Source organism: Lactuca saligna, chromosome 8 (genome assembly GCF_052625555.1).
Source record: "Lactuca saligna cultivar CGN05327 chromosome 8, ASM5262555v1, whole genome shotgun sequence".
NCBI classification, from domain to species: domain Eukaryota; kingdom Viridiplantae; phylum Streptophyta; class Magnoliopsida; order Asterales; family Asteraceae; genus Lactuca; species Lactuca saligna.
The window spans coordinates 123,513,595-123,540,576 of NC_136424.1; the positions used below are offsets into that span (position 1 = coordinate 123,513,595).

Here is a 26,982-nt window from a genome sequence, read left to right on the forward strand (position 1 = left end):
CGCGTAACCTCAGCTGATATCAACTCCTTCATCTGCTCCTCGAGCTGCTCGGCCCCTGAACCCAAGCCTAATCCCTCTCCGGCGCCTGATCCGCCCATTGGTCTCTCTTGCAATGTCACCATGCTGAAGACATATCGCAATAACTATGATAATACTCATCACTGCTGAGGGATCATACGCACACACTACAAGTATCCCAGTCTCATCTTGGCTTTTCTCGAATTGAGTACGGATCCTCTGCTTTCAGTAGTATGGGCCCATACTACCTTCCACATATATCCGTACTTTCCTCAAGAACTGCTTCGTCTCCACCAGGTCCTTTTTTTACTACTACTGCTCCCAGCACTATCTCATCCTAGGCTTACCTTAGAGAAACCTCTGACTCAACTCAAACCAGTCCTCAGCTGCTGAAGGCCTCCTTTTGATGCCAATTATCCATCACCTGAATACCATCACATGTGACGAGGATCAGATAATCCTTCGAGTAGAAGACTCATCCCTACAACGGTTGGACTTAGACGAGAGCTGTGCAATAGGGCCAAATCCATCACTCTGAGACTATTCAACCCTGATCACATGTGACGTGACGTATTCGCCTAATGGCTAACTCCTATCACTCAGAATCCCACAATGCACAAAGCAAGCAACATTCGGACAAGGGAAAAATCTAACTATAACATACTCAACAATCATAATCTCATATCAAGAATCTGCATTAGCATGCGACATAAGCTCATAAACTCAAGCATAACCTAAACAGGCTATCCTACTACTGTCTAATCAACACTATCATGCAGCTCAAAGCACATATAATAGGTACATAAGGCATCCTCCCTAGATCCTTAATTCTAATCTATCATGCTGCTCTACTAACTAATAAACATAACATAAACTTGTATGGGTATTTTGGGGTACTTACTTGAGCTCGGGTGATTGAATGCACCAGACCTTTTTTATTATCAAAGTTCCTTTTCTTTCTGAATTCTTTTCGCTTTTCTAAAAATGTTTCCTTTCTAAAAACTCTTTTTACAAAACTATCTTTTCATTTTGAAAACTTTTTAGACCAATCCCTTAGTTTGAGTTCAAACACACCCGAGAGTATGTCCGAATGGCTCAAACCAAGGCTCTGATACCAACTTGTAACGTCCCAAAAATCAGTACCAAAAATTTTTCTTTAAATCATTATCAAATCCATATTCATAAAAACGTATCATATGTCATAACATAAATTCAGAGTATTAATTCGAAAACATATTTCATTATCAGAGTAAAACATCCCAGTCTGACTAATCAATGGTGTTTGCCATGTGATCACCGCGAGCTGTTCCCTCTGCTACCGGAAGTACCTGAAACCAAAACTGAAAACCGTAAGCACGAAGCTTAGTGAGTTCGCCAAACTACCACATACTCTGCACAAACACATACAACATATACCAAGCCACGTCCGCTATTTCGGGCCTCTCCCCCTACCTCGATCCCCACCCGCTACAACGGCCTCGCCTCTCCAGGATCCGCTTGGCTTCAAGCCCCACTCGGATACAAATCTGTTCCTTTTAGGCCCTTCCTGTCTCTGGGTCCCGCAGCTAACCACATATAGTACAAAATAGCATATAACACATAACTGAACATAACCTACTGCATTCTTGTCCTTAGGCCTCGCCTATCTTGGGCCTTACCCCTGTCCTGTCACAAGTGAGTCATGGAACCCCATCCAATCTCCTACGGTAAGTGAGATATGGGCCCACGCCCACACTCACTCCATTCCTATCTCGTGACTCGCCCATGCTTTGCTACTAATGAGATATGGAACACCATCCATACTCTACTATTGGTAAGACACAGGACCTCACCCACACTTACCTTCCTACCAGGCACATACATGGATCACACAGCAACAAGTATACTCCATCATGCAAACCATTCCTTGGGCACCCACCCGATATCGGACCTTGGTCTGGAATATCATACTAGCAAACAGTGCCTAGGGCTAACCCCTGGGTCTTCCTAATTATAGCCCTCTTGCTGACAACCCTCTTGCTACTGACCGACAATTCTCTGAACCGCAGCTCCACTAGCTCCCCGAGCTACCAATATCACTTAGTTCCAACTGAACTCTATAAGCCAAACTAAGTCAAATCTGGTCAAAGTCAATCTTTCTGGTTGACTCTACTCATCGAGTCAGTCCTTTGACTCGTCGAGTACATATATTCAGAACTCTCATAATGTGACCCAACTCGCCGAGTCACCCCAAGACTCGTCGAGTTCAACGATCTCTGAGTCCCATCCTATCCAACTCACTCGGTCACCATTCAACTAATTGATCTGAGCCTTAACCAGAAGGGGTTAGTGTTTCGCGACCTGACACACCGAGTCCAAGAACAGACTCGCCGAGTCCATGATAATATTCAACAGACTCGCCGAATTGTTCTTCCAACTCGTCGAGTCCATGCCCACCTTCATCCAACTCGCCGAGTCTACCCATGTGACTCACCGAGTCGCTTCAGTTCTTAATCCATACAGTGGCTTTTCGAGCCATGCAGGGGCATTAACTCATAGATCCACTCTTCCCAAGTCTATTCCTCACGTAAAGTTGCAAACTTTACGTGAAACCAAAGAGATATGGGCTTAAAACACCCTATGGCTAGGGTTTGGGGGCATACTTGCTTAACCAACACACCAAAAACTGATACTTTATGGATCTCTGGGCCAAGACACACCTAGATCAGAAGTAGCAACCTTAGATTTGGACTTCAAACTCAAAAAGGCTCCTTATCATAACAAAATGGCCCCAAAACATCATCCATGAGAATATCTAGAAGCAACAAAGGCAGAGTGACAAATTGTTACCTTCAAACTGATGCTCACAATGAAAGGGTTGGATCGTCCAGCTCCTTAGTGGTCAAATCCTCCAAACCTTCCTCTTGCAAAAGCCCCAAACCCACTTCCTTCCTTCTCTCACTCAACTAGGGTTTGGAATCGTGTATAGCATCTTCTGGCCAACAAGGGGGACTAAGGAGAGGACTTAAGGTCCTTTAAATAGGTTGCAAACCCTTGAATTAAGGCTTTACTCGATCAGACCAGACTCGCCGAGTCTACTTTCCGACTCATCGAGTCGGTCACTTATTCCATAACCCGGATCCCGCTCCGACTCGTTGAGTTTACCTATGGACTCGAGGATTTGACCCCTTTGACTTAGGGTTTTCCTTTCCTCTCTTGGTCTTTCTGAAGTAGAACCATCACATCACGTAAAAAGAATAAACAGTTAGGAACTTAATAGAGTTAGATAGTGGACTTAACTGAAACAGAACCATACAATCTGACTAAAGTTCTCAGGTAGTCAGGGCATCTTCGATTCCAATGTTCCTTTCCTTGGTAATAGAAATAAATAGGCTCATTGGGAATGGCATATGATACAATCTCATATTTGTCCTTTCCCTTATGATCAAATATTTTGATCATGGCCAATTCCTTTCCTTTAGGATAAGGAATCATTTCAGGGATATCCATGTCATTGCCTATGTCAGCTTGAGAGGTAGGTCTTCTAGTTAAATTTTCTTGACCATTGCACCAAATCATTGTTGATTCAACAGCAATTAGCAAATAAGTAAGATCATTAAGGGTCATGTCGTGATCTGTCACATATTAGTCTTTAACAAACTCACTATATGACGCACGAAGTGACTGAAGAACCCAGTCAATAGCTAACTTGCTTGGGAACATGACACCCAACATTCTTAGCTTGTCAATGTATGACTTCATATCCAAGACATGTGCACACATAGACTTTCCATCCTTATGTTTGCTATCCAAAAGGGCTTGAGTGATCTCGAACTTTTCAAGTCTATGAACTTGTGGGTTACGAAGAATAATTGGAGAAGGTGGAGGAAGTGAAGTATGATTTCCATTTCCATTAATGCACGACAAAGGGATTAATCTTTCACCTTGATCGCCATGTAGGATATCATCTTCAAGAGGAAATCTTGTTCCAAAAGATTTGGGAAGACCATAGTTGTCTAAACTAGACATCTATAATGGGAGAAATTCAAGTTAGTTGACTTAAGTCCTTAATATAACACCCAAATGAAATATTAAGGCTAGGAGCCAACACAATATTTTACAATATGGAACAGGGATATCATAATTTTATTGCAAAATATTTGAAGGTAGGTAAATGACGATTTACAAATTTCCACCGTGAAAAACGAAATTGATTATTAAGTTTTAAATGGATTGAAATTCCTAGATCCTTTGTGATTCATTGAACTTTTCAATGGCATGTTTAAATCTCTATTGTGCCCTTCATGTTTTTGATTGGGATGCTGAAGAACACAAAAAAAGTGTGAATAACCATGCAAATTACCTTGGTACACCCAATGTTACAAACCACCTAATCAATGTGTCGGTTAACCACACATGCTCCATTCATCTATGATTAACATCAAGCTACCCTTTGCCATACACTGTCAGTCCCAGCCTTCAGCCTGATAGGACAGCCTCGCAGGGCCTACAAGCTATCTAGACCGCTCCTGAGCCTTCGACATGACTGGATCGCCTCGCAGGGCCTACAGCCTATCCAGACCGCTCACTTGGTATGTTGGCCTTCAGCAAAAAGCAGGACCGCCTCAACCTAACCCCAATCAAACAAATATGTGCACATAAATATCATACGCTAGCTCATATCATATAATACTCAAACCAATCTAACAGATCACTAATCATAGCAACATCCCAATAACCGGGATACAGACCTAACCGGTCACTAACATAACATCATCTTACAATCAGGACACTAACCTAACCAGGTCGTTACACATAAGCATAATCCACCCTAACTACCAAGATGTAATCAATAAACATATCATGCCATCACTAGTAGAAAAACAACCTTTTACGACGCGCAATGCGTGTCGTAAAACGCTCACACTACGCGCAAATACGTGTCAAGAAAGGCCATGTCATAAAGAGATACGACACGCTTTTGCGCGTCGTATATAGACAACGCACATTTATGTCGTGCATTTATGACACGCATTTACGATGCACATTTACGACGCGCTATGCGTATCAAGGAAGCCCATGTCATAAAGGAAGACAACACTTATTTGTGTTTCCTAACCTTACATTGCACGTTTAGGACACACATTACGTATCATTAAAGCCCCTATCATAAATGAAGATGACATGCATTTGTGTGTCATAAACTTCAGCAACCATTTACGATATATATTTATGACACATCTTTACGATACTCATTTACGCATAATACACAAATGTGGAAACCAATATAAATCAAAACAATCAATTTCGTCCATAACTTCATGTCAAAAAATTGTAATACATTATGTTGGGTCAATATTATGGTTTATACTTTGCTTTTCTAGGAAATTGTATTTTTATGTAACATCTTTTGTGTTTACGGTCAAGTTTACGACCAGGGAGGTGTTTACGGCCGTAAACAGGTTTACGACCGTAAACCCTGTTTACGGCCCATGTCCACCGACCCATAATCTCATGTATATATATAGGGGTGAGGGGTGTGACGAATGATTGATGAACACCAAGGAGCTTAAGTTTGTGCATTTGAAGGTGTTCTAGAGAGAGAAACTTGAGAGAAGCTTTATGTGTGTGAATCTTGTATCCGGATCATCATTCTAATCATATCATACATAGATTCATATTATTATTCTTCTCCTTCTCTTCTATTTGATCTGACATCATCCGTTTGATTGGGATTCCGCACCATCAAACGGATCTGATTGATACACAGGCAAATTAGGGACTTACAATTGGTATCAGAGCTTGGTTGTATCAATCAATTTTTTCAGATCTAGAGCTTATTTGATCTTATTTTGAAGAGATTTTTGCATTTTTGGATAGATCTCGGAAAATTAGGGGGGGTTTGTTCTTTGCGTTTTTGATAAAAACGAGTTTTTGATCGAGTTTTGGAGCAAAAAAGGGTGAAAACACTGTTTTTCACGAGATCTGCGAAGTGTTTACGGCTCTTGAAGGGCTTGCGGTCCGGAGTTCATGGTCCGAAGCTTACGGTCCGAGCTTATGGTCCGAGATTTACGGCTCGCGTTTACGGTCATAGTATTTACGGTCTCGGATCCTCGCACCAGGTCTTCGCCTTCGCGCCACGGATCCTCACCTCGCGGTTTACGGTCACAGCATTTATGGTCTCGGATCCTCGCACCAGGTCTTCGCCTTCGCGCCACAGATCCTCACCTCGCCTCGCATCGGTCTCGTCCTCGCATCGGAGCCTTGCAGCCTTGCATCAGCGCCTTCATAAAAAAAATAGAAGCGGATTTTGGGGTTGCATGGGATCGAACCAGGGATCTCTAGCTGATAGTCAGCATGCCTTGCCTACTCGACCAAACGATCCTTTGTTATTTAGTTTCGAAATTTTGAACTTAGACACTTCCAGTTGCACCTAATTTCGAAATTTGACACTTTTAAACCCAAAAATCAATTTCTTTTATTTTTAAGCTCCATTTTCAAACCAAAATTTTAACTTTTAATTTTTGAATTTTATTTTTTACTTAAAATTTTGACTTTGACTTTAAACTTTGACTTTCTCGTTTGACTTTTAAATTTTCAAATTTAGCTTTTCGGTTTGACTTTTAAGTTTGATTTTTAAATTTTGACTTTTGAGTTTGACCTTTTAAATTTGACTTTTAAAGTTGACTTTTGAGGTTTATAGTCAAAGGGCATTTTTAAATTTAAGTTTGACTTTTAACTTCTAGTTGTGCTTTTAATAGTTTTTGAAGTTTACGAGGGAATTGAAAACATGAAAGAGAGTCGTTAGGAGATTTTAAGACAAAACTTCAACATGTTCGATTATATCCCTGGAGAAACCCTCGAAACTCAGTTGCAGCGATTTACTACACTCACTACTGAGATGAATATAATTGGGATCTTCTTGTCCAAATCTGAGATAAACAAAAAGCTATTGAATTCACTTCCAAAATCGTGGGATATGAACGTAGCTATCATCAAAAAGACAAAAGAACTCAATCATCTTAGTCTGGCTGATATAATTGAATAACTTAACGCTTTGAATTGTCGAAAAACAATGACTTCCGCAAACCTTCTGGTCAATGAAGTTTCATGTTCTCAATCGTGTGATGTTTCATATTCTCAATCATGTGAAGCTACGATTAAACTTCTTCGTGAACACAATGATTTATTACGTAGGGAAGTTGAGGACCTGAGATATGAAGGATATCAACTCAGGAACGGACAGAAACCTCTGAAGGCCCAGTTAGAATAAAAAACAAAGGATTTTAATAGAATTCAGATATAATACGGTGAAAAATGTGAACTTTATGACTATATTAAGAGACAACTTGATGCTGTAACCGAAGAACTTGACGCCTTGAAAATTAAGTGTGGAAAAACAGATGTCAGTTTCAAAAATTATACCGCGTCAAGTTAGACAGTCGAGTCCTTATTCGAAACCCAATTAAAATTCAAAGATAATCAAAAAAAGGGTTTAGGGTATGATAGTGTTCCTCCACCTTTCAATCATAACTACACATCTATCCCAATGACACAGGAAGAAATCGACAGGGAGGCACATCTTCGATATGGAAAACCAGCTGGATTTGTGTCAGGAGGTATTCAGGTTGAAAATACTAATGTTTCTGCTTCATGTGCAGGTAAAGTAGCAGATGATGAGAACAAGGAGAAAACCATTGAACAAACCAACATTTCCTTGAGCTTTGAATCTGTCGCTTCAAACTCAACTGCTTCTAATCAATCTTCCGTTGAGAAATACAGGCCACCAATTCCAACGCAACAGAGTTCTTGTGGCAAGTGTGCATGTGGGAACAACAAGAGACAAGGCAAGGATACGCCACCAGGGGTAGGAAGAAATAATTTCCCAGTGAAGAAAAAGACTTGTTTTCACTGTGGAACACCTGGTCACATTGCCCGAAATTGTCCAAATCGCGCATACGTTCCTTACTATGCACAAGGTTGGCAGAACGCGCCAAGAGGGAGATACTCCAAAAGATACCCCTCGAGATCATGATCAGACATTGCCGACTGGAATGCCATGAAGACCAAGAATTCAACTCCCAAGGCCAAGAATCAAACCTCAAAGGACAAGAATCAAAATCCCAAGGGCAAGAAGGGAATGTCGGCCAAGAAGTCCAATCCAAGAGATGCTTCTGTGAAGCCGAAATCAAAGTCATCTCAATGGCCGACATCAAGTTCCAAAGCAAGTACTGAGCCACCCATCGGATCGAAAAAGAAATTGGTTAAACCCAACTACAAATGGATTCCAAAGGCTCACTCTCCCAAATCAACTAATGACTCTAATATTTCTACATCTTCTGTTTGTGATAAGCAGGACATGTCATGGGAGAGAGTACTATGCAAGGATGACAAAGGTCAACCCAGTTTCAAAATGGACTGGGTTCCAAAGACCAACTAATCCTGCTCTGTGTCGGAGCAGCTATGGAGGCATATCATCAGACTTCGGTTTGTTGGTAGTGGTTGTTCCAGTCACATGATAGGGTACATCTCTTAACTGTACAACATTCAGACTTTTGCTTGAGAGTATGTGTCCTTTTGCGGGAAGGGAAGAAAGGAAGGGATCACTCATGGGTTTAGTGCTTAACGATGTGAAGAATTTTTGGATCTGTTCTGAGATTACGCGTGCTGTTCTCAGACCTTCTGGATGCAAATTCAATCGGTGACTTACGGTTTGAGTTTTCTTCTCTATACTCCTGAGTTTTTCTTAAGCTGATTCACTTTAAAGACTAATTTTTGTTTTAGGATAGTTTAAATTTGCGTATTTACTTTCGTTTCTCTCATATGCACAAATTTAGGGGGAGAAATAAAAACAAAACAAAATTTTGAAAATTTGAAAATTTTGAAAATTTGAAAAACCCAAAAACATTAGAAAATTAGAAAATCCAAAAATATGTTGGTGATGATATGTGCTTGAGGGAGATGTTCTGGGAAGTGATATTATCAAGTGATAACATGCAACCTGAGTCTGCATAAGGTACCCAAAGTTGAAGGGTCTATGCTCTGACTTGATGCGTCGGTAGGCACGAAAAATTTTAAAATGGACATGACTAGGCAAAGTTGAACTTAGGAAATTTATAGACTTGACAAATCTTGATCTAGTTAGATCCATTTAGCCTGGCAATACGACGCTCGGATAGGTTGAGCAGGGAGATATATGGGAATCTACTCGTCACATTAATTGAACACGTACTTGGAACTGTGGTTTAACTTTTCCTCCATGTGTGGATTCTGTCCTTAATTCCGGTATTGATGGGGCAACTGGTAAATTCCGATAAATTAGGTCTGTAGAAAATCATTTTCTTTCTTTCTGTCTGTTAGTCATATGTTACCTCCTCTACGTGATTGGAAGAGATCCGACCTGGACTGTAACATATGCTAATCTATCTCTTTGCATATTATACACACACACACACACACACACACACACACACATATATATATATATATATATATATATATATATATATATATATATATATACATATGAAATTCCTCTTATATATATAATACCTTGAATCTATCTGCTCTCCTAATGATGGTCTGCTCATCCGATGTAAGGAGTACTCTGGAAGTCCTTGATTACTGGGGTATATCTGGAAGGGGGAGACATGTTCCAGTACACTTAAAATTGAACTCATACAAATTGTCTATAGATCTCGCTGCTCAATTTAGGTGGACAACAATATCGCTGGTTTTCGTCAGATGAATGGTCCTTAAGACATAGTATTTAAGGAATTAGGATCAGATATAATATCTAGGAACTTAAGTTCACCTTGTCTTGTAACAAATAATATGTCCTAAATTTGTCACAATTTTTCGTGTTTAAGTGGACAACAATACCGACGATCGACCAGACAAAGACGTGAAGATAGAAGGTACCGACAAGTGGATAAAGACTGTCTAAAAACTTTGATCCAAATCACTATTAAAGTTAGATATCATTTTTAATTTTGTTAAATTTGTCATAGTTTCTTCTAATTTAAATATTAGGGGAGAATTAAAAATTAAAAAAAATCAGAAAAATTCAAAAAATCAAAGAAAAACTAGAAAAATTTAAAAAAAAAATCCAAAAATAGTGTTATTTATGTTTTATTTCTTGTTCAGAAAAATCAAGAATCCAAAAATATTTTTGTTTCTGTGCTAAGTTTTCTTTTAGTTTTGTTTTGTCTTGAAAAGTGATTTTAGGTATAGATAAGACTCATGGAGTTTGTGTTGAAGATTTCCGAGCCAAAGCCTCATACGTGAGCATCGAAGAATTCGCATTCGAAGGAGCAAGAAATGAAGATTATTCTTTCATCATTCAATCCTTCAACCCCAGAAGCAAGGTGAAGTTGGAATTGAAGAATATGTGACAGATTGCATTGAAGCCTCCTCAATCAGTGTGCTGCTATCTTTGTTCCTGCTGAAGTGATCTAGAAGTTCAGTTCTCTCTGATGTTCTCTCTGAAGATTCTCAAGCTGAAAGCGCTATCTTTCAAGAATCAGTACATCAAGCCTCCACACCCAATGTGCGTTTAATGCCAAATACTGAAGAAAAGGCCAACTGCTCAAGATGAAGTCATTCATTGAAGATTCATCAAGTTTATCTTGAAGTTGTGAAGAATTTGAAGATTAATGCTGAAGCAAAGTTCCCAATGAAGATTAACAAGAAGAGCCATCTACTTTTTAGGGGGAGCTTGTTGGGTCATTTAAGAAAAGAAAAGAAAGCTATAAACCAAGCGGGGGATTGTTGGGTCAATATTATGGTTTATACTTTGCTTTTCTAGGAAATTGTATTTTTATGTAATATCTTATGTGTTTACGTTCAAGTTTACGGCCAGGGAGGTGTTTACGGCCGTAAACCCATGTCCACCGGCCCATATTCTCATATGTATATATATATATATATATATATATATATATATATATATATATATATAGGGGTGAGGGGTGTGAGGAAAGATTGATGAACACCAAGGAGCTTAGGTGTGTGCATTTGAAGGTGTTCTAGAGAGAGAAACTTGAGAGAAGCTTTGTGTGTGTGAATCTTGTATCCGGATCAGCATTCTAATCATATCATACATAGATTCATATATTTTTCTTCTCCTTCTCTTCTATTTGATCTGACATCATCCGTTTGATTGGGATTCCGCACCATCAAACGGATCTGATTGATACACAGGCAAATTAAGGACTTACACATTGGTATTAAGGGGATTTGATTGTACATTGTTATTAAGAGGTTTTCCCTAACTATATAACCTAATACTACATTTCTATTAAGGAACACGTTCTTGTTTCTACTTCTTATTGTTATGCTTCTATTTCCACAGATACCTGGTTTCATCATCAATACATTAGTAGTAACATACTTTTTTCCAAGAATCCAAGCTTCAATACAGCCCATACCTGTACAAAAAAAATACAATAAAAAGTACCTCAAAAGATGAGGTATACATGTATACACAAGAATGATTCAAGAGATGGTATACATGTCAAGTTGATTTTATTTCCAACTTTGGTTCCATTTTCTAAAGGATGAGGTCTTGGAGGAAAGACATATGTATGTCTAAAAGCTGTGAATAATATGAAATTACACCTATAAGGGACTTTGATGATTTTTGACTTTCCCCTTTATTCATTAAGTCCTAACTTTTTATGAATTTACCATCGTTTTTTTTTCTTTCATTTTCTCAAATAACCTTTAAACATAATTTATCTATATTCCAGAAATTGATGAGTATAAGGTATTTAGAAACTAACCATAACATACTTGATGCCTTCTTTCTTCCAATCATTCATAGACTAATAATGAGGCGTATTTATAAGATCAATTACTAACCCCAACTGAAAATATATCAATAAAAAATCAAATAATAATAGCTTCCCACAATTAGTCCAATTATACACAATACATAGCAAGGCAGGACAATACAAACATCCTATAATATGAAAAGTAAACAATCTGATAATATATTATATATCAACCATGAATGGCATTTTTGCCCTCTCAAACCATGGAAACAACTAGGCCAAAGATGATATACCCAACGAGTCCATTAAAGAAAGGCTTTGAGGACAAATCAGCATAATGCATCTCAGCAAAAGCTTGGTCAAAAGTCAAGAATTTCGAATTTGAATAATAAAATAACAAAAATAAACATGTTATTTTCATACATAATATCTTTGATTATTAGAAAATGTGTGTGTGTGACAAAATTAAAATAAGTTTGGGTAGGATAAATTGGGTGAAATAATGACTTGGATAGAATCCAAAAGGTGTGGAACTGTTGGAAGAACTTGTCTCCTGATGACAAAAATATATATGTACGACTTGTTAGTTGCATTTCCTTAACATATATACATACATACATACATACATACATACATACATACATATATATATATATATATATATATATATATATATATAGACACACACACATGTGGGCAACTAAAAAAAGGTGCAACAAAGTGCGTGAAGATTCAAACATTTCTTCTTTAGTTCTTCACATTCTTGCACTGTCTCAAGCTTTACCATCCTTCATCAATGTAAAATAAAGGCATAAAATGTTAAATGTATTGTGAAAATATATAATATATATGTGGTATCTGATAGCTTCAATAGGAATACAACCAGAAGTTGATTCTAATGAATTAGATTGTAGAATTATAGAAATACGCTCTAATGTGACCAAATAAAAACATCCATGAAACACACACCCAACTGCATCTCCTAGAGTAACTTCCTCTTCCTGAACACCATCATTCATAATCGTAGTCAAGTCTACATGGTAGTTGAAATGGACAACTGTACTATGCTTTTTACTAAGCTTGTTGATTCTAGCTGGGGAAAGACATATGATATCATCTTTTCTATATTTATATATTGGAAGAAATATACTTCTCAAAGTAGGTAATAACTCTACTTCCCATTTTGTCCTTAGAAAGATTATTATGTAGCCTCTGGTGGCTTATATCAGCACCTCTAACCTCCCACCCAACCAATGTGTAGTACCTTAATTGTTGAAACTGTGGTAGAGACTTCTCAACTGAGTTATTTATGCCTGGAATATGGTCACTACCACGAACTACATAAATTATACCATGCTCATCAACTGCAGCCATTAATAACTATACCTGCATTTGAAGAACCTCAAGAAAAGAAACATATAAAAAAAACTTAATCAATCGACTAACAAGAAGACTTACTGGATTAGTGATTTTATCTATATCTACAGTCCCTTCATATGTGATGTTTATACATCATTTGCTGAAATAGCGTCTTTTCCTCGCTGCTTATACCTGACATACAAAGAATTGATGTAAATGTCATGTTGTCTACACAGTATTTACATGGTGTTTGGATATGCATTTAAACTAAATAATTAGTTATGATGTGTTTCAGGAAAAATTCCGATTATTAAGGTCAAAATAATCAGATTTGGAACAAAATAAAACCCACAAATGGAGAATGAATGTAAATGGCATACAAAACTATCATCCAAATTGATTTATTTCAGCCTTTTACAAAGTCAAAAGCATTAAAACAATATAAAACCCACCGATATTAGAATATGAATAAATTAGGGCCCACCCGAATATGAGATCAATCCATTCATGTCACTACTAGAAACATGGGTTTTACCGATGGAAAAATCTGTCGCTATTCCGTCGCTAAATGCTGTTTGCAATGGATCAGCGACAGATTCACTCCATAGGTAATAAAAAGGTGGCTAATTTCTCAGCTACGGTTTTAGCGACGGATTGGGTTTTTCCTTGCCACAAAGGTAGCGACAGAATATCTGTCGCTAAATGTCACTAAATGTCACTCAATGCATTCCGTCGTTGTTCTGTCGCAAATTTCCATGAACAGTTTTTTTTTTTCCGTAGCTAATCCCTTGCAAAATTCATATACTATTTTTTTTTTCCGTTGCTGATCTATCGCAAACTTTAGACATGAATTTTTTTCATCACTAATCCCTTGCAAAATTCATACATTAAATTTTTTTCCTTTCCGTCGCTGATCCGTCGCACTTTAGACATGATTTTTTTTTTCCGTAGCTAATCCCTCGCAAAATTCATGCATTAAAATACTTTTTATTTTCTCACCACGAACTTGTAATATCATTTTTTTTATTATGATTCTAAAAGAAAAAAAATACTACAATCATCAAATTATTATACTAAAGAACATCAAATAATGATACAACCAAGCATTACAATACCAAAATTATCAAAGTTTACCAAAGTGTCATTCAAGAAACATCCAAAAACGAAACTATCCACATAACATCAAACTCCCAACAATTTAACTTCAAAATAACATTTTAGAACCAAGAAATCCAAAGTATGCAAAAGAGGTACAAACAGAAAAAAGTTTAACCTTCAAAATAACATTTTAGCTGCTATCTTCGTTTCATGTCCATCCAATCATCTTCGGTTCTCATTCCTATAAAACATTATTCAAAACAATCAAAAACATCAAATACAAAAGGTTAACAAGTCATTCAAAAACATCAAATACTAATGGTTAACATCATATTACCTTTACTTTTCAATTTCCCATCATATTTTGTAAGGCTGCATACATCTTTTCCATTGCTTCATATTTTGCATCAATTGGTTGTTGTTTGGCATCTATTGCTGCAGCTTTGGCATCCATTTCCTCACGCATTTGTTGATGTTTAGCTTCCATTTCTGCAGCTTTAGCATCCATTTCGCCACGCATCTCGTTTCGTACACGTTCATAGACAACCTAAAGTACAATACCATGATTGAAAACTTTGTAAGTACAATGCCATGATAGGAAACTTTGTAAGTACAATGCCATGATAGGAAACTTTGTAAGTATAATACCATGATAGAAAACTTTGTAAGTACAATGCCATGACAGGAAACTTTGCAAGTACAATGCCATGATAGGAAACTTTGTAAGTACAATGCTATGATAGGAAATTTTTATAAAGTACAAAATTAAACGAACCTCTTGGGATGTTATTGTACTAGATGTTCCTTCCAAAAAGCTCGCTGGATCAGACACAAATCCGAATCCATATATTCTTCCTTTCTTGACTCCTCCGGAAACATCACACCATGTTTCATTATCCAAGAGGGGGTGGCAACTAGTATCATCACCAAACTTAGCCACCATAGCACTTTCATAAGCCTCCTATTATAGCAAAAAAAAAATATGAAAAAATAGTAACATGAAATAAGGAATAGAATGGTTCATTCCATCCCATTAAATTCATAATACTCAAACCTTGCATAAAGTTGATTACTACTTACAAAACACTTAATTACAACTAGGCAGAGGATCAAACATTTAGTTGATTACTACTTACGAAAGATTTGTTTTCTGTCAATTAGTTGCTTTAACAAAGTCATTAACCCGAGTAGTAGGAAGTTTTGTTTCCTACAAAAGAATTGAAAATACCTTAACTTTAGCTGCCTTTGGTGTAATGTACTCTTGAGTAGACCGTTTAGTGTGCAACCTTGCATAAAGTTCAACTCCTGTAGGAGGGCGTTTAAGAATTGCTTGCTACAAAATCCATTAGTAATACATTAAAAAACAAAACAAAAACTCAACAATCTAAGTGGAAACTAACGTGAGATGCAAACATCTTACCATTCTTTTCTTATGTTGACGAATAGATATAGAACCCCCGGTATGTTTGGAAATAGAGCCATCTTCTAATTTATTTCTGTTATTTTTCCCTGATTGTGATAAACGTTTCCATTTGGATGTGGTCCACACTTCATTGATCATTTTTTCCCAATACTCCTTTTTTATCCAATTTGGGCGATAGTCCTTTAGCAAATTTAAATCACCTTCTAGTGAGGCATTCACATTTGCAGCTTTGGCAAGTTTTAAAGATGCTTCACGTGCTCTTTGCATTACGTCAGGAAATCGTTTCTTCATACAGTCTTCCCATACCTTGCGAGCAAGAACATCACTCTCTTCGGGCCAAACATACAAACCCTACATGTAGATCACGCATACAATTATCTTTTTCACTTTATACCAACTTTTACTTTGATAAATCATAAAAATAATAAGTACAAACCTTGAAGTGTTCCCACATTGCATCACGATGTTCTTTGTCAACCTTCTTCCATGAGGTCCATGGGCCGTCAAACATCGTCTTCAGTATACATGTGATGGCTCTGATCACTGAAATCTGATCCATAAATCTTGCAAAAAATTAAAAATTAAAAAATTAGCATTAGTATTATCATTAACAAGTAAATTCATTTTCATAAACAATTGTAAAATTAACTTTAGTACTCCTTTTCAGAATCGACTTCAATGAACTTCCTTTTTGATGGGTTATTTGAAACTTGTTCTAAGATGTTTGATCCTCTAACTGAAGAAGAAGGTTGACTTTCTGCATCATTGTATGATTGGGATGCATTTCTATCTCCAGCATCACGACCACTAATGTGACTACCACTGCGACCACCAGCACGGGCTCCTCGTTGCGCCATTAGTCAAAAAATAACCCTTAAAATCAAGAATTAATAAACTATTGGTTAGAATAAGTATGTATTATAATAGAAAATTATAGAAGTAAGAGAAGGTAACATGCTATAATACACAAATAAATGAAAGTGCAATGTATATAGAAAAAGAAAACGATCATTTTAGCTAAAAAGTTATTTATAAGGTCCATTAGGTAAAATATATAGTTCCAAATACATTGTTTCGTTCTACATTTTTAGTAATTACTCATCATCAGAATTATCATCACATATGTTTTCATCTTCAATATCATCTTCGGATGAATCATCCAAGTTATCATCAACTTCTTCATCCTCTTCTCTCTCAATGTCATTATCATTAACTTCTTCTATTTCTCCTTCAATTACATGAGAAAGGGGTCCTGCCACCTCATTTGCACCGCTACTTGTAGAAGGTAAAGTCGCTTCACTTTCTTGAAAGAATTGGTCCTCTTCATCCTCATCATCATCTTCTTCAGTAACACATTGTCGTAGATCATATACACCCCTTGGTTTTGTCTTGACGATAGCCCACCAATCTTTCAAATCCTTCATTGCAGGATATGGTGCATAATACACTTGTTCTGCTTGTGACGCTAGGATAAACGGATCTTCATTTCTTAGCCTTGATTTGTATTTAATATCAACCAAATTATGCTTTCGATCCACACGTACCCCTTCAGTAGGGTTAAACCATGTACACTTGAACAATACTATGACACAACGCCCTATGCCTTGATATTCTACTTCCAAGACCTCATCCAACAACCCATAATAGTCACACTCAGTCTCATTGTAACAAGTACCTCTTACACATACACCACTATTGTGTGTGACCCGTCCATCACCATATTTTTCAGTATGAAACTTGTATCCATTGACAAAGTATCCTTTATATGACCTAACATGTCGTAATGGTCCTCGTGCGAGGCATTTCAAATGTTGATTGATATAATTTGATTGTTGAAAAACCTACATTGATAAATTCATTTGTTAACTAATTCACAGGGGAATACACTTTGGTAATACAAAATTTTCTCGTATCATACTCACATGATCTTTAAACCACTTAGCAAAATGTTGATCCCTAAACCTATTAAATGCTCCATCATCCATATCAGGTTGGCTTTGGATCACATAATTTTCAAACAACCTTAAAAAATAACAAAAATTTTAGAGTTTCACGAAATCAAGGAAAAATAGATAACTTGATATACCTTAAAAAAGGTAGAACCTCAACACAATTGATCAAGATGTAATTATGAGCAATACACATCTCATCATCTGTCACAGGCCTCCGTTGACCACTTTTTTCGAATAATCTTCGAGATGGAACTTTGAAAATGCTTAATCGAGAGTCGACCATGGTATAACTAGGAATGTCTGGGGCAAAATTACGCGACTCACGATTCAACCGGGTTTCAATTGTAGGCAAAAAGTATTGTGAGCAAAAAGTCGATATTTCTCCAATCATGTAAGCCTCAACAATGGACCCCTCAACCTTTGCATGGTTTTTTATCTTTCTTTTCATTGATCCCAATTTCCTAAGAAGATGTTGGAAAAGACTTATTAGAAATTCCATAGGTTTTATGGTAGAATATTTTGTATGGTAAAAAATATACCTTTCATAAAGATACATCCACCTATATTGAACCGGACCACCAAGCATAGCTTCTCGAGCTAAGTGGATAACAATATGCTCCATTGAATCAAAGAATCCAGGTGGAAATATTTTTTCCAACTTGCAAATGGTTTCAACAATAGTAGTTTGCAAGCGTTGTAAGTCATCTACGCGTAACACCCTTGAACATATTACACGAAAGAATGTACACAACTCTGTAATTGCATCCCATGTTGAGTTTGGCACCATACCTCTTAGAGAAATAGGCAACAATCTTTGAAGAAATACATGGCACTCGTGACTCTTGAATTTGTAAAAGCTATTATCATCTACATTAACGCACCCCCCCAAGTTTGAGGCGTATCCGTCCGGGAATTTAAGTTTAATCAACCATTGGCATATTTTAGCTACTTGTTCTTTGCTCAAAGAAAACGATGCTCTCTTTTTCATATCCTTATTTCCCTTCTTCCATGTATGCCATTGCACTCGATTGCAATACATTTCTATATCTTTTCTTGCATTCATGTTGTCTTTGCTTTTTGGAGTGTCCATCACGGTGTTGAAAAGATTTTCAAACACATTTGTCTCAATGTGCATGGGATCAAGGTTGTGTCGTATTAACAACTTCCGCCGATATGGTAGCTCCCAAAAGATGCTCCTCTTAACCCAATTATGAGTAATCCCGAAACCAGGCAATTTTGCATTCTTCGCTCTAAAAGGTTTGCCTTCATAAACAGTTGGAAAGTGTCGTACTTGCTCCCAAATTTGATCACCGGTTAATATTGGTGGGGGGCTAGATCGCTCAACCTTATTAGCCAGAAATCCTATTTTATCACCCCTATATGTGTGTTGTTCAGGTAAAAATTTTCGATGGCAGTCAAACCAACATGGTTTACTACCATGGTGTAACCGAAATGACCCCGACTCACCCATACAATACGGACATGCTAACTTGCCATGTGTGCTCCATCCCGATAACATTGCATAAGCAGGAAAGTCACTAACTGTCCAAAGAAGTATAGCTTTCATTGTGAAATTGCATTTAGTCGAAGCATCATAAGTCACAATACCATCTGTATATAGCATCTTTAACTCGTCAATTAGCGGCCTGAGAAACACATCTATATTTTGACCTGGGCTCTTTTTTCCAGGAATAATTATGCTTAATTGAACATATGGTTCTTTTAAGCACATCCAAGGAGGCAAGTTATAAATTGAAAGGAAAACAGGCCAACATGAATATGGGGTTGTATTTGAGTTATTTGGACTGAACCCATCGGTGCATAGCCCAAGGCGAACATTCCGTGGTTCACTTGAAAATTCTGGATGCAATGAGTCGAAATGCTTCCAAGCCTCACCATCACTTGGATGGACCATCAAACCCGGTTCGGTCTGATGTTCATAGTGCCATTTCATTTGCTTTGCCGTCTTTTTTGTTAAATACAACCTTTGGAGTCTAGGAGCAATCGGCAAGTACCTCATAACCAGATAAGGCAGTCTGCCACTCTTGTACCGATAATGATCACACACCCGACACTTAGTCAAATCCGAATCTGCCCCATAGAATATCATGCAATGGTTTTTGCAAGCATGAATCTTTTTTTCTGGGAGTCTAATTATTTTCAAAAGCTTCTTTGTCTCATAGAAGTTCTCAACTAGTTTCTCACCTTTGGGTAGCATTCGCTTAATTATAGGAAGTATGTGATCATAGGCAGCCTCAGATATATTGTATTCTGACTTCCAATGCAACAACTCTGTTGCAGCTTGTAATTTTGAATAATTTTCACATCCATCCCACAAAGGTTCATCAACGTCTTCTAACATATCATAGAACCCCTTGGCAGTTGGATTCGGGAGTTCCTCCATTACATCCATCAACATTTGTGTACACCCATTAAGATCATCATCATCATCATCTTCCATCGGATCCTGCATCGGATTAGAAGATTCTTCCTCATGCTGAGATATCGTATTTCTTTCACCATGTGCCCACCAAGTTGTGTAATTAGGAGTGAAACCGTTTTGTAACAAGTGAAGCTCTACATCACCTCTTGTTTTATAATACATGTTCTTGCATTTAAAACAAGGACATCTAATATAATCTCCATCAACAGTTGCTTCATTAGAAAAAGCAACATCTAGAAATCCTTTGACGGATGCATGATATGCTATGCTAAGATACCCATGATCTAACCTTTTGTACATCCAATCTCTATCACTACGTGTTGACATAATGACTAGCTACAACAAAATATATAACTACTATTCAGAACCTAGATAGAGATTAGATAAAAACTAGCTACAACAAAATAAGAAGAAGTGGATGACAATAAATCCTTGGGAATAAACAAGAACCGGAAAGGAGAGAAAGTAATCAAATAAATTCTAAGTGATAGACATATAGCAAAGAATAAGATAGAGCTTTAATATGTTTACACAAGTGACTATGTTATATAATCTATTAATAAAAAAATGAAGTCATTAACATTTCAAAGTATATTCATTGTGCTTATTGTATTGTGGAGGTAAATGTTGGAGATGGATAATATTTATTCTTGTAATTTTAGTTATTTGTCATATGACTATCTTAATCATGCATATAGATTGGGTATAGATACTAAATGTTGTAATCAATCTTCATAATTACAACCAATCCATGTTTTTTTATTTTTGTTTTCCTAAATGTTGAACATGTCAATAGGCTGAATCAAAATAGATATGATGAGACAAGAGACTTGAATCAAGAAAAAGACATAAGAGAGACAAAAGAAGGTCAAAAGATGGTTGACTTTCTAAAAGTGTGATTTGTGATTGGTAATCTACTCGCATTCAGACAGTTCGTTCAGTCGATAAGTAAATACACAAAACAAGAAGGGTAAAATGGTGATTTACTCACATTAAGTCCATATGAATTAGACAAACAGAAGGGTATAGTGGTCATTTAGCACAAATGTTCTAAAAAACATTATTAAGTTATGTTGAGTTTGTAATGGTGTACCTGTCTCAGAGGAGTGACATTGATATCAGCTGCAGAAATAGATGTGGAGGAGGATGTTGAAGTTGAAGTTGAAGCTGCAGAAATAGATGTTTCAGGTTTGTTAATAAAAACATGCATTCAAAGGTTGAAAAAACTCAGCTATGATATAAAATTTGATTTGGATTGTTGGATAAATAAAACCTCCAAATCTGGTTTGTTAATAAAAACGTTGTAGATGATGACTCATAATATGAAATACCTAAAGTACCCTTGGTACAGGAAACGGGAAAAAAAAATTGGACAGCAGTTTGTGTCATCAATAATTTGTAAAGATTAATAGCAGGTAAAAACAAGGATACTTTGGGTGGAATCCATCTAAAAATAAAGAAAAGATTGCATTCAAAAATCTAAACAAATTATAAGTATTTATATTAATTTCATCTATCTCAGATCATATCGATCTTTATCCATGAGCCAATCAAGCCAACTAGTATTTGCCATTTGGCATATTTTCTTCTTGGGCTTTTTCTTATGTCATAGTTATAACTTCTCACTTCGTAAAATTCTTTTCATATGTGATTCATCATTGGGTTGGGTCGATGAAGTTTTGTTTACTGATCATATAAAATTAAATATTATTAATTTCATATTTGGGTTTAGAACTATAAGTTAAATATAATATATTGTTCATTTACTAATTTAACAAATAAAATAAGGAAATTAAGTAAAAAAACCGTATTAACAAAATAATTAAACAAGTCAACAATATGTTTAGTTTGTGACACCCATGTACCTACCTGGATAGATTTTCCCAAAATATGTAAGTTGTCAAATTAGTTTGATAAACTTAAATTCCAAATTCTATGACTATACATTTAAACTTGTCAATATTTAATCGGCAGAAATCGTGGTAAAAATGGTTAAACTTAAAAATAGCCCTTTATACAACTGTCTAAGTGAATTTTGTCTGAGGTCATCATGCTTCATATTTACAATATTTTTTGAGATATCTTGATATTTTTATTTCTATCAAGACAAGTATCAATTTTAAAAGATGTAATTAAAAGTAAATTAGTGGTAAATTAAATATCTTCATATTTTTATTTATATCAAGACAAGTATCAATTTTAAAAGATGTAATTAAAAGTAAATTAGTGGTGTATTGTCCATATGTTATTATTATATATAAGTAGAAAGATATGTAAAAAAAATGTAGAAGAGTATTTAATTTTTTATATTTTTTTTGGGTAAATTACAAAGTTGGTCCCTGATGCAAGTTTCAAATTGTACGTTAAATTCATATTTTTTTAAAATCAACTCAGGCTATCCATTATAAGTTTAAATTCATATTTTTTAAAAATCAACTCAGACTATCCATTATAAGTTTAAATGTTGCACGTTTAGTCTCTTGAAGAAAAGAAGTTTGTAACCATCACCAGAAATCTGGATCATTATGACCGTCTCTCTCTCTCTCTCTCTCTCTCTAGATCTGAGACGATCCAATTGTTAACGAAGTTCATATCTATGTCGATAAGTAAATACACAAAACAAGAAGGGTAAAATGGTGATTTACTCACATTAAGTCCATATGAATTAGACAAACAGAAGGGTATAGTGGTCATTTAGCACAAATGTTCTAAAAAACATTATTAAGTTAAGTTGAGTTTGTAATGGTGTACCTGTCTCAGAGGAGTGACATTGATATCAGCTGCAGAAATAGATGTGGAGGAGGAAGTTGAAGTTGAAGTTGAAGCTGCAGAAATAGATGTTTCAGGTTTGTTAATAAAAACATGCATTCAAGGGTTGAAAAAACTCAGCTATGATATAAAATTTGATTTGGATTGTTGGATAAATAAAACCTCCAAATTTGGTTTGTTAATAAAAACGTTGTAGATGATGACTCATAATATGAAATACCTAAAGTACCCTTGGTACAGGAAATGGGAAAAAAAAAATTGCACAGCAGTTTGTGTCATCAATAATTTGTAAAGATTAATAGCAGGTAAAAACAAGGATACTTTGGGTGGAATCCATCTAAAAATAAAGAAAAGATTGCATTCAAAAATCTAAACAAATTATAAGTATTTATATTAATTTCATCTATCTCAGATCATATCGATCTTTATTATCAGGTATTTTTTTTCCTATATTAGCAATGTGCTTATTTTCTTCTATTTTTTTTTAATAATTTGTAAATGATTATATTTTCAGGGAATGGGGAACAACATTTGTTGAGACCTGGGCAGTTTGACCGATAGGTGACAGTTGACCGGCCTGATGTTGCTGGTAGAGTCAGGATCCTTCAGGTTCGATCATGAAATTAGTCAAAAAGAAAAAAGCATCTAAAGTTTCTTATATGTTGCACAGGTGCATTCAAGGGGAAAATCACTTGCAAAAGATGTGGATTTTGATAAGGTTGCTAGGAGAACACCAGGTTTCACAGGAGCTGATTTGCAAAACCTGATGAATGAAGCAGCCATCTGAAAATTAAGTAATGAACAGAACAATTGTGTAACCACCACCACCAGGTCCACCACCACCTCCCAGAAGCAATCATTCCGATGAAATAGAGAAAGTTGAAGTGGAGCCCCCTGTTGCTCGTGTTGAGGAGGATGACATCTTTGTAGGAGAAGGAATTGACTATTCTGTCCCTAGTAAAGATATAAGCCAAAGCCCATTGTCAGAAGACATGGAAGAATCTCCTAAAAGAAAAGAGAGACCTTCCAATTTCAATGAGCCAGCTTATGGCCCTGTTCCACCCTCGGACCCATCTCAAGACTGGCAACAAACAGTGAGAAAAATAGCAAAATACTTTTATTTACTATTTTAACCTCACCTTGCTTAACAATTTACCAAATTTTTAGAATGGGTATGATGATATGCAAGTACAAGGCTATCAGGGAGAGTGGCAGTAGGAGTATCAATATGTGGAGCCGATGGGGTACCCCGAACAATATGTCCACCAAGATGGTCAAATGTATGATATGCAAGGAGGTTTGACCATAGAAGGGGACCCACATTTAATGACACAAGAAGAGAAAGATAGAGGTTTAGGGTCGGTGTTTAAGCGGGATGATACAAGGCTTCAACAATTAAGGTAAAAATATGCTCGTAAGAAAGATCCGAATTTTATATCCGAGAGCTATTCAGAATGTTATCCGGGTTATCAAGAATATAATCGTGAGGTTGTTGATAGTGATGATGAAGCTGATTTATCCAAAATGGATATGGGTGGTCGAGTAAGTGTTTTTTTTTTCATTTACAATTGTATGTTAATGGGAGATGAAATATGTTAATTATGTAATATGTATAAAACAGGAAAAGGGTTGGCTTCATAGGTGGGACTTTGAGACAGAAGAGGAATGGGCGACATTAGGAAGCCATGCCAAAAGCTGCGTTTCAGTTTGGTGTGAAGATGCAAGTTTGACCCCGAAAAACACATAGAGGCTTATTTACCTGTTAGAGTCAATGAACAGCGAGTCACAAATTTACTTCAATCTACACTTGTGGGATTTGCAGTTTTTGCTATTCCTGCTATCAGAATGATTCCCACTTCAGTTCTTTGGGGTTACTTCGCCTACATGTCAATCGATAGTCTTCCTGGAAATCAATTTTGGGAATGATTGTTGCTCTTTTTCATCCCTACTGGTCGACGTTTCAAGTAAGCCCCCTTTTGATTTGACATGAAGTAAATTCCCAATTTACCCTTCTGACGTTATTGTGGGTTTTATTTGAACAGAGTGTTGGAGTCGCTTCATGCGTCATATGTGGAATCGGTTCCATTCAAATACATAACAATGTTTACATTCAAATGTAAGGGTTCATGAATCCTTAAATTCTCATGAACTGGAAGACAAACTATGATGAATCAAGCCCTAACTCAAGTTCTAATTCTAAGTGTCTATTATTATATAGATGCAATTGATGGTAGACCTGAACCTAACTTGCAATTGATGGCATTTCATATGGCTACGAAACACAGTAACTAGAAACTTTCAAGGTAAATTAAACCCTAACAAAGTATATTGTGAAATTGAACTAAAACTAACCTAAGAGGGATGAGATTTACCTGAATCGGAGGTTAACGAAGAATACTTTCAAGTTTAAAGATATCGAGGTTGCCGAAATCGGGTGAGTAGCATCGTCATCTGCTCGAACAGAGATAGTGAGATAAAGCAGAAGCTAATTTCACTTAGTCAAGAGTGATAAATCTGGAGGGAAGTAAAGTTACACTGCCTTCGTGAAGATGGAATTGGGTGTGTCAATTTCAGCGAGAGAAAAAAAGAAAATGCGCGCACCCAAATAAAGTTTCCGTCGTCGTTCTCTCGCTAAACGCATACCATATGGCACAATTTTTTATCCCTCGCTGAACCCTAGCTAAGTGTCTTCATTTTTCGAGTGATTAGCGAGGAATAGTCGTCCGTCGTTAAATACTTGTAAGATCCGTAGCTGATCCCTCAGTAAATCCTCACTAATATTCCATATATTTAATAAATAAAATAATTATCAAAACCATGGTAGATCTGTCGTTTTTTCCTAGCTATAAGTCTAAATTTTGCTAGAGAATAAATCCGTAGCAAAATCCGTAGCTGAAACTCAAGTTTCTAGTAGTGTGTAAATGTGCAGAGACATGCTCACTCTTAAGAGCCATGCGATACTTATGCATAAAGTAAACATGGTTTTTGGGCCAAGGAGGAAGCTTAACACAATCTGAAAAGTAAGCAATAGAATCAAATTACAACCCTTTAAAAGCAGAAAAAAACAATTAAAGTCCACCTAGCTTATCTCCAAGTTGTGTGGTACCAAAATCAATTAAATTCTCATTTAATAATATCTCTGTAAGGTAAAACACCTCAGGAACCTAAGACAAAAAGAAAAGAAGGTTTTATTGTAAATTTTGGCGTAAGAAGCCAAAACCTTTTTTCAACAAACAAAAGATCAATTTTGTAGTTTTGTTATGTATTCATACTAGTTCCTTCACGTCACTCATGTCTTGCATAAGACCATTCCAAGTAGCAGGAATATCTAAAAACATTCTGTCTACATGATCAAACTTCCCACATTGTAATTGAATTGATAGAGTGGTAAATGGCTCCACTCGCATGAGGTAATACAAGACCTGTCACAAAGAAGCAAAATTTAGTTTTACACTTGCACACTGTCGATTGAAAGGTTTATAATGTCTAAATAAAGCCCCCTTATGTTGGTTATTTGAATCTTCACATATACCCCAAGCAAGTGAATTTATATCAGAAAGCATGGGATAGCTTATAAAACTACTTACAGTTTCACCTGCACAGAAGATTCATATAACTTGCATCTTAAAATCAACATAAATTAGGTTCTATCATAGGATAAGCAATTAAGATTGTTAGATTGGATGTTCACCTTTGACTAGAGGAAGAAGTAACCATTCATGGTGATATGAAAGCAGTAATATAAGCTCCCTGGTTGGGGAAAGGAAAGCTTCATGGAACTGTGCCAGGTTTACTAGCTATCAGGAAGATTCGCATTTTTGCAATTGCACAATGGCAAGGCCCTCTTCACCAAAGCTATAAGTCATGACACTTCCAATATCTTTGACTCGTATTGTCCAAAATACCCCTGAATTCTCATCACTTCAGTTATTGGGTTTCATATCATGATAAAATTCCAGAAACCCTATCTCTCCCTTCCAAAATCAGAGATTACAAATCCATATTACTGAAGATGAACTAAAGATGACGGGGATTTTTCCCTAAATCAATGGTGTTAGATGAAGAAACAGAGGAAAAGGTAGCAAGTGTGGCTGGAGAGATTGTAGATGAACGATTATAAGCACAACATACCTTTGTTAAACCGAAAGAGAAGAATCAGACCTGCTT

General features: G+C 36.4%; 1 protein-coding gene and 1 long non-coding RNA gene across 2 annotated transcripts; both read right to left on the reverse strand.

Annotated features, from left to right (window-relative positions):
• Positions 1–14,327: 14,327 nt before the first annotated feature.
• On the reverse strand, positions 14,328–15,918 carry LOC145010066 (uncharacterized). Its single transcript, XM_078968655.1, has 5 exons — positions 15,649–15,918; positions 15,457–15,561; positions 15,004–15,189; positions 14,566–14,775; positions 14,328–14,469 (listed from the first exon to the last, which is right to left on the reverse strand). Exons 1-4 carry the CDS (start codon positions 15,916–15,918, stop codon positions 14,575–14,577), a joined length of 762 nt encoding a protein of 253 aa, XP_078824781.1. The 3' UTR covers positions 14,328–14,469; positions 14,566–14,574.
• A 59-nt stretch (positions 15,919–15,977) lies between these two features.
• LOC145011582 (uncharacterized) lies at positions 15,978–21,198 on the reverse strand. The gene is made up of 3 exons (XR_013664178.1): positions 21,140–21,198; positions 16,088–16,214; positions 15,978–16,002 (listed from the first exon to the last, which is right to left on the reverse strand). It is a non-coding gene; the product is annotated as an uncharacterized LOC145011582 (long non-coding RNA).
• Positions 21,199–26,982: the final 5,784 nt, after the last annotated feature.

Excerpts from the sequence above, each read along its gene's own strand:
- LOC145010066 (XM_078968655.1), bottom strand. The coding sequence starts at position 15,918 with ATGCAAAGAGCACGTGAAGCATCTTTAAAACTTGCCAAAGCTGCAAAT. Across the intron at positions 15,190-15,456 it reads CAAAGGCAGCTAAAGTTAAG|GAGGCTTATGAAAGTGCTAT; the intron begins GTATTTTCAATT and ends TTGCTATAATAG. Across the intron at positions 14,776-15,003 it reads GTACAATAACATCCCAAGAG|GTTGTCTATGAACGTGTACG; the intron begins GTTCGTTTAATT and ends ATTGTACTTTAG.